General features: G+C 44.9%; 1 protein-coding gene across 2 annotated transcripts; it reads left to right on the top strand.

Annotated features, from left to right (window-relative positions):
* Positions 1-1,825: 1,825 nt before the first annotated feature.
* On the top strand, positions 1,826-5,585 carry LOC123366612 (trihelix transcription factor GTL1-like). 2 transcript variants are annotated; one of them, XR_006578153.1, is made up of 2 exons: positions 1,826-2,140; positions 5,185-5,585. XR_006578153.1 is itself a non-coding variant. In XM_045010241.1 (2 exons), the coding sequence occupies exons 1-2, from the start codon at positions 3,831-3,833 to the stop codon at positions 5,253-5,255; spliced, it is 465 nt and encodes a 154-aa protein (XP_044866176.1). In that variant the 5' UTR covers positions 3,810-3,830; the 3' UTR covers positions 5,256-5,585. The 2 variants fall into 2 exon arrangements, 1 of the variants encoding a protein (XP_044866176.1); XM_045010241.1 differs by lacking the exon at positions 1,826-2,140 and adding an exon at positions 3,810-4,224.
* The last annotated feature ends 3,526 nt before the right edge of the window (positions 5,586-9,111 follow it).

The raw sequence follows: 9,111 nt of genomic DNA on the forward strand, positions 1-9,111 counted from the left end.
ATAAATTCATGGAGGATAGGTCCCTCGATGGCTATTAGCCAGGATGTGCAGGGATGCAAAATCATGCTCTGAAGTGTCTAGCCTCTTTGTCAGAGTCTGGGAATGGGCAAGACAGGATGGATCACTTGATGATCATTTGTTCTGTTCATTCCCTCTGGGGCATCTGGCATTGGCCACTGTCAGAAGACAGGATACTGGGGTAGACGGACCATTGGTCTGACCCAGTATGGCCTTTCTTATGTTCTTATATTAAAGGAGCTGTGTGATTGTGAAGACAAAATGAGCAGTTCTAAGACAGTCATACATAGCTTCAGGGTAAAAGCACCTATATGGCTTAGGAGTCTAAACTCCATTTTCAAAAATGAGTTAGGGCCAGGTTTACAAAGGTGCATTTAGACACCTAAAGATGCAGATAGGTACCTAGTGGGATTTTCAAAAGCACCTACATGAGTTAGGCACCTAACTCCCAATGACTTTCAATGTGCCTTCGCTCAGGCCCTTATTGAGGTGAAGTATTTTGACCAGGACATCTACTGTTTCTGAAAGGTCTCAGCTAAAGAGCTAGCTGAGATGAGTAGAAGAAGCTTCAGTTGGGTGTGAAATATGGCAGCTTTGTATGGAGTATGCCAACTCTAAAGTGAACATACACCTAAAAGAGCACTGTAATATCAGCATTGTCAAGGGTTTGAGGACAGGCAGGATTGGAACCCTCAGACATGTGGGGCAGACGGGGCTTAAAAAATGTGCAGTGACAGTGATACACAAATGTGCAGTGACAGTTATAAAATGTGCATTGACTTTCAGGAATACACATGTTGATAAAAATAAACAGACCAATGGAATATTAATTTAACTCCGGAGAGTCCAGCTGCCCAGACAAGCTCTTCATTATCTGATATGTGCAGTGACTTTCTTGAGGTTATTTTAAACTCTGGGTCCATTATTCAGTGCAGTATTAACTGAGACATACTGATACTTATTATATCTCTTTGACAGAGCACAACACAAAAGACAAATCTGCAGGGTAAAGAAATGAAATATTGGAAAGCAAAAAGAACTGGTTTGGAGACCAAAAATGAAGCAAATGTTAATGAAAGAAAGCAAGCAAGAAAGATTCCTTTGCCTTTATCAGACTGAAAGGGGGAAAGAAATTGCTGAGATGCATTAGCAGAGGTGTTGAAAATCAGCAATTAATAGGATACATGAGGAATTATTGTGCATAAATCTAGCCACTTTAACACTAGGGATGGTCAATTATTTTCAATTAAAATTATTTTACGATGGAAAACTGAATTTTTGACTCAACAGAATTTTTCATAAAAAATGTATTTGATGGAAATTTTTAACTTTTTTTAAAAAAAAAACCCAAACCAAAAAGATTTTTCTCATAAAGCCCCATAGTCAGGAACTCCCATGATGCACTGCAGTGGCTCAGCAAGAGAGAAGATGATGGTGCATCACAGAAGATGTAATCTGGCCAGAGAACCCTGCCCATAGATGACAATGAGGACATGAGGCAATTGAATTACAGCTCCCATAAAGCACATCCAAATCATTTGTTTTGTTTTTGTTTTGGGTTTTTTTTGTTTGTTTGTTTGTTTTTTCACCTGACAGTTTCCACTGAAAATTTTTCAGTTTAATATTTTGGTGAAAAATCTATATTTTTGATAAAAATATTTCAATAAAAATAAATGTATTTGTATCGAAATTCACAGCAGAAAACCCCCTCAGTTTTCATATTAACTTAAAAGCCAGATGGTGACTGAATATGTGAATGTACAACTACTGTGGTTGTTAATATATAACTAAACAGAATACACTTTGGAACACGAATCTGGGTTTGTTTGAGGCTGATCCGCCTCTCCTATGGTTGGCAACAGCAAAGCAAGGTCTTGAGGTTTGTACGTGCAGTGGTAACTCATGTTAAATACACAGTTATCAGCAAACAGTGAGGTAGAGGCAAGGTGAATTAGCTGTAGTTATTACTGTTCCCAACAGATTTAATGTGTAGTAACTGCTGTTATCAGTAAAAATATCTTTATAATAATAATATTCTGTACTTCTATAGTAATTTGCCATGCAAGGATCTCAAAGCACCTTGCAAATATTAATGGATTAAGCCTCACCACAGCCTTCTGAGGTAAGTAAACATTACTGTCCTTATTTTCCAGAAGGGGAAACTCAGGCAAAGAGATTTTTTTAAATTACTTTTCATATAGCCAGTTTAAAAAGAAGATATCACATATTAATGCATAAGGGGAAAAGCAACTATTAGCTGAGATACCTCAGTGAAATATGTTGGGGACTCCTGGAAATCATACACTGTACTAGTGTCCTCCCATAAAGGGGCAGAGATCACATCTCTTTGCAGATGGAATCTGTATTGTTGATTCCCAGTCCTCAAGGTCCAAGCAGATCCTGTCTGCTTTAGTTCCAAAAGTAGAGTATGAATAGAATCATAGGACTGGAAGGGACCTTGAGAGGTCATCTAGTCCAATCCCTGCACTCATGGCAGGACTAAATATTTTCTAGCCCATTCCTGATAGGTATTTGTCTAACCTGCTCTTAAAAACCTCCAATGATGGAGATTCCACAACCTCCCTGAACAATTTATTCCAGTGCTTAGCAGCACCAAAGAGACACATGACAGTTTTCTCAGCCAGTCAGTTATTTGTTTAGCACAGATGTAAGCAATTTCCCCTCAGAGCTCTTTGGTGACATTCATGAGTGGATTTCACTAGCAAGGTAAGCTGCCATAGGTCCACAAGCCTGTTACATTATCATGGGTTTTCCCCGCATTAACATTTTCTAACTAAAATGAATATTGCAAATACAGCCAGTTCTGGAGCTCTCAGGTATCTAATGAGTCCATTAATCATTGGGATCTGTGTAGTCACTTCGATGTCGGTTATTACATAACAGCAATACCAAAACTCACTGATGTGGATGATATTCAGAAATACATGTTCCTAATTAGGCAGCAAGCCAAGAGAAAGGGTGGCTTGATACACTAATGGTGGATGTATTCATCTTAATTAAAAACGATCACAGGGCAAATAAATAAGCCACTCAACTTGGCTACATTCTGCGTGGCCTATTTTCCTGTTCCAATGTTACTCTCGCGGGTGAATGCAGTGTTTTTGTATCCATGTTGGTCCCCGCTGCACAAGTCATCATCTGACCTTGCCTTTCTAATATCCTCTGGTCCACGCGGCTACCACACTGCAAACAACTATGGAAGATATCAAATGTTGCTATCTGAAATGGAAACTCCACAACATGAAGGAAAAGAAAGCAAAAATTAACAGAACTTCTACTTCCTGAGGAAATACAGGGCCTGGCCTACACTATGAGTTTAGGTCGAATTTAGCAGCGTTAAATCGAATTAACCCTGCACCCGTCCACACAATGAAGCCATTTTGTCGACATAAAGGGCTCTTAAAATTGATTTCTGTACTCCTCCCTGATGAGGGGAGTAGCGCTGAAATCGACATTGCCGGTTCAAATTAGGGTTAGTGTGGATGCAATTTGACAGTATTGGCATCTGGGACCTATCCCACAGTGCACCATTGTGACCTCTCTGGACAGCAATCTGAACTCGGATGCACTGGCCAGGTAGACAGGAAAAGTCCCACGAACTTTTGAATTTCATTTCCTGTTTGCCCAGCATGGAGAGCTGATCATGCTGTCCCAGAATCGAAAAAGAGCTCCAGCATGAACCGTACGGGAGGTACTGGATCTGATCGCTGTATGGGGAGACGAATCTGTGCTATCAGAACTCCGTTCCAAAACCCGGAATGCCAAAACATTTGAAAAAAATCTCCAAGGCCATGATGGACAGAGGCCACAACAGGGACTCAACACAGTGCCACATGAAACTTAAGGAGCTGAAACAAGAGTACCAGAAAGCCAAAGAAACAAACAGACGCTCCAGGACAGAGCTGCAGACATGCCACTTCTACACTGAGCTGCAGGCAATTCTAGGGGGGGGGGGCACCACCACTACCCCAGCCTTGTCCGTGGACTCCGATGATGGGGTACTCTCAGTCACCATGCCTGAGGATTTTGCGGACGGGGAAGATGATGAGGAGGAGGTGGTTGAGGAGAGCACACAACACACTGTTCTCCCTGACAGCCAGGAACTTTTTCTCACCCTGACTGAAATACCCTCCCAACCCTTCCAAGGCGGTGTCCCGGATCATGAAGCCATAGAAGGGACCTCTGGTGAGTGCATCTTTGTAAATATAAAACAGTTTAAAAGCAAGCATTTTTTAATGATTAATTTGCCCTGCGGACTTGGGATGCATTCGTGGCCAGTACAGCTACTGGAAAAGTCTGCTAACGTGTCTGGGGATGGAGTGGAAATCCTCTAGGGACATCTCCATGAAGCTCTCCTGGAGGTACTCTAAAAGCCTTTGCAGAAGGTTTCTGGGGAGAGCAGCCTTATTCCATCCTCCATGGTAGGACACTTGACCACACCATGCTAGTAGCAAGTAATCTGGTATCATTGCATGGCAAAGCCTGGCAGCATATGGTCCCAATGCTGGCATTCAAGCAACATCCGTTCTTTATCTCCTCAGGAGAGTGATATCGTTCATGGTAACCTGGTTGAAATAAGGGAATTTAATTAAGGGGACATTCATAAGTAGCCATTTCTACTGGGCTGTTTGCCCGTGGCTGAAAAGAAATCCTCCCCACAGTTAGCCAAGTGGGGCGGGGGGCATTGGCACTGAGCTCTTCACGTTTGGCTAGCAGGGATCTTCCCTGATACCAGCCACATGGTTCAGTGGGGGGAGGGTTAAAGTGGTCATCCCAGAGAAAAGGATTAGGAGGGGTAGTTTGGTTTCTGCTGATGGACGTTAACATGAAACCCGCAGCCCTAAATGGACAACTCAACGGGCTTTGCTTGGTATGGGAAAGGAGGGCGCTGCTGTTATGAAGGTTGCAGAAGCCGAAAGACTATGGTTTACCCTGGCCACCTGCAGGCCGAATTCTGTTGCCCGGCGTGTTTGAGCTCTAACACCAAAGCTGCAGGCACTCAATATAAGATGAAAAAAATAAGCTTGTACCGAAATCACATGTGCTATGTAATGTGAATAGTGGTGTTCACCGTGACAGAGTATACCCATTGTTCTGTAAAATGTATCTTTTTAAATACTTCTCTCCCTTTTTTATCTCCTGCAGCTGCAAATGTTTCAAAAGCTATCTCAGATAAGGCGGCAAAAAAGACGCACATGCGACGAAATGTTCTCTGAGCTCATGCAGGCGTCCTGCACGGAAAGATCTCAGCAGAAAGTGTGGAGGGACACAATAGCACAGGACAGGAAAGCAGGCAGTGAACGTGAGGAGAGGTGATGGCAGGAAGATCAGAGGAGGCAGGATGCAACGCTGGGGCTACTGCAGGAACAAACGGACATGATCCGGTGTCTGGTGGAGGTTCAGGAACATCAGCTGGAGAGACTGTCGCTGCAGCCCCTGTTTAACCACAGTTCCATAGCCACCTCCTCACCCAGACACCCAAGAACACGGGGGGAGACCCCTCGGGGCACCCAACCACTCCACCTCAGTGGACAGAAGGCTGTCATTCAACAAGTATTGAAGTGGCCTTTTCCTTCCCTCCTCCCCTTCTCCCACACCCTACCCGGGATACCTTGTCAGTTATCTCCCTATTTTTATAATCAATTAATAAAGAATACATGGTTTTTAAATGATAGTAACTTTATTTCCAAGCTGTGATCGAAGGCGGGAGGGCAGTTGGCTTACAGGGAATTAGAGTCAACCAAGGGGGAGGGTTTTCATCAAGGAGAAACAAATAGACCTGTCACATGGTACCCTGGCCATTCATGAAACTGGTTTTCAAAGCTTCTCTGATGCGCAGCGCTTCCTGATGTGCTCTTCTAATTGCCCTGGTGTCTGGCTGCGCGTAATCAGCAGCCAGGCGATTTGCCTCAACCTCCCACCCCGCCAAAAATGTCTCCCCCTTACTCTCACAGAGATTGTGGAGCACACAGCAAGCAGCATTAGACAAAACTTAAAGAAGAGAGTGACCTGGGGAGTCATTCCCATTTTTGTCTAGGTGCCCCCGACCGACCTCACCGAGGCCAGCCTGGAGCACCCATGACAGCAGCAGATGGTACATTATGACTGGTAACTGTCTTTGCCAACTTGCAAAGCAGGAGATGGTACAGTATGACTAGTAACCATCTTCGCCAACTTGCAAAGGCAAGGAGCTGCTGCTGTGTAGCACTGCAGTACCATGTCTGTCAGCAGCACCCAGGAGACGTATGGTGACAGTGAGCTGAGCGGCCTCCATGCTTGCCATGGTATGTCGTCTGCATGGGTAACCCAGGAAAAAAGGTGAGAAACGATTTTTTCCCGTTGCTTTCATGGAGGGAGGGGGGGCCTGACAACATGTACCCAGAACCACCCACGACAATGTTTTTGCCCCATCAGGCACTGGGAGCGCAACCCAGAATTCCAATGGGGGGGGCTGAGACTGCGGGAATTGTGGGATAGCTACCACAGTGCAACACTCCAGAAGTCGAAGCTAGCCTCAGTACTGTGGACGCACACCGCCGTCTTAATGCTAAAAATCGACTTCTATTAAATCAAACTAATTTCGTAGTGTAGACATACCCCAAGAAACAAAATGTACATCACCCCCAGAGGACTCACCATCTCAGAAGTTGGTCCAGTAAAAGATATTACCTCACCCGCCTTGTCTGTGTTGCTGGTGGAAATAGGAAGCAGACATCACAGGGCCATCCGACTATGAATGTCCTCGTGTGCATTGTCCATTCTTAGCTTATTTTCACTGTTCATGAATATCATGGAAAAATTAACAGGAAGGCTTCTCAGCTACACAGACTTTCTGTCACTCTAACTTGTTGGTGAGCCACCCTACTTTGTGATGGTGAATAGCATGGAGACATCCTGCCGCAGGTAGGCAGCAACTTTGTACCAATAATTCTTAAAATTTCACAAACAAGTGTCTGATAATATTAATAAATAATATATTGGGCCTCTTTCTCCACTGCTTTGCACACTGTGCAGACATGACAATCGGGGACAAGCGAGGGTTGAGGGGGTGTAAATTGCTGCCATTCTGATTCAGTAGGATTTTTCAGGAAAGCTGGCTAGAAATTTTTTAAATATGTTGGGGACTCCTGAGACCCTAAATCCTATTGACATTCAGTGGGACTTAGGCACCTAACTCTCTTAGGCACTTTTGAAAATCCCACCCAGAGAACATACCATACACAATGAGCAGCACAACTGGTGCATTCTCCCTGGATGTACCAAGTATGGGTAGTAGCAGCTACTATGAAGTCTTTAATATGCAGCTAGATTGAGAAAACTTCCCATGGCAGAATCCAAACTCAGACTCAACTAATGAGTGTTCTCACCTGCCTGAGCATGAGGAAGTTGCCCAATCCATTTATTATTATTTCAAACTCAGCTCAGATGAAGGAGGGGCCGTTTATTACTCTCCTGTGGGAAACAGCAAATGCACAGATTTGCCACACCCCGAAGCAAAGTTAGATTCTGTATGAATTGGCAAGACTCGGCTTTAACTCATTTCTACCCAAGAGAAAAGGTGATTTAGAAATGCTAACGTTTAGTTAATTATTCCCAGCAGCCACCAACCACAAGGCAATTTTGGTCACCTGTCTACCTCTATCTCAAACTTTCTACATGCACAATTAGCATTTAAGAAGAACTTACCTTTAATCATGAGCTAAAATACTCAGGCATTTGCAGATTCAATTGCAAACAGTGCTATAGCATGTACAGACTAGATTCATCTAATTAATGGGTGGCATGTAAAATAATTAAGCAATCAAACCCCCTTGGCAAGGCATTACAAGGGAATTACTGAATGTCCTGGGTGCATTGCACAGTAAGGGACCAAAGACTGAATGCCTTAAACCACCTGTGAAGTGCAGTAATACCTGGGAAATGCACAGCCAAGCATCTCTTATTTCTGATGTAAAATAGACATAAAGGTACAAAAATGATACCCATATATCTACTAGGGATTCCTGACACAAAGCTATAGCTGCTGAAAGCCAATCCAAAAGCTGTCTTCAAAATGCCATTTCAGCACTATAGTTAAGGTACAAATGAAGAATAAACCAACATTAAAACACCAAAATATAGAGGGTGAGTGAGATCCTCACCTCCACTTAGGGTTGCCAACTTCCTAATCGCAGAAAACGGAACACCATTGCTCCACCCCTTCCCTGAGGCCCCGCCCATACCCACCCCTTCTCCAAGGCCCTGCTCCCAATCACTCCATCCCCCCTCCCTCTGTTGCTCGCTCTCCCCCACCCTCACTCACTCATTTTCACCAGGCTGGAGCAGGGGGTTAGGGTAAGGGAGGGGGTGAGGACTCTGGGGTGGGGCCAGAAATTAGGGGTTCAGGGTGCGAGAGGGGGTGCTGGGCTGGTGCAGGGGGTTGGGGTGTGGGAGGGCAGGTGGTCTCTGGCTGGGGAGGTGGGCTTTGGGGAGGGGTCAGAGATGAGGGCTTTGGGATGCAGGAGAGGGTAAGGGCTCTGGCTGGGTGTGTGAGCTCTGGGGGGGGCAGGGATGAGGGGTTTGGGGTTCAGGAGAGGCCTCCGGGCTGGGGCAGGAGGTTGGGGTGCAGGGAGCCTCCAGCTCCAGCTGGGGTGCAGGCTCTGGGGTGGGGTTGGGGACACTGTGCACGCTGCCATAAGGCTGCCTCCTAAGGACCCTCTCACAAGTCTTTGCACTGGCCATATACCAAAGGTCGGGTTGGGGAAAGGGTATGCTAGGGGCTAGGCTGCAGTACACACTGCTACAGAGATTCTGGGCAGTGCTGCAGCTCAAGGCGTAGTTCTGGGAGGCTACCAAAATTTAGCCAAGCCCCCACGGCTAAGTTATGCTGGGTGCTATAGCAGCCCCAGATATGGAGGGCGCAAAAATGGCTTAAAAACCACCTTAGAATCTCCTTCCCCTGGAATAGAAGTTCTATGCTAAGCCCTTTGAAGAAAAGCTAGAAAATATGGAGCAAAATTGTAGCTTAAAGGGAAATGACAAACAAAAATGGTGAGTTACAGAAAGGGAAAGATGTTGCTCTTTAAAGTAATT

Source organism: Mauremys mutica, chromosome 3, assembly GCF_020497125.1.
Source record: "Mauremys mutica isolate MM-2020 ecotype Southern chromosome 3, ASM2049712v1, whole genome shotgun sequence".
Taxonomy (NCBI): Eukaryota; Metazoa; Chordata; order Testudines; family Geoemydidae; genus Mauremys; species Mauremys mutica.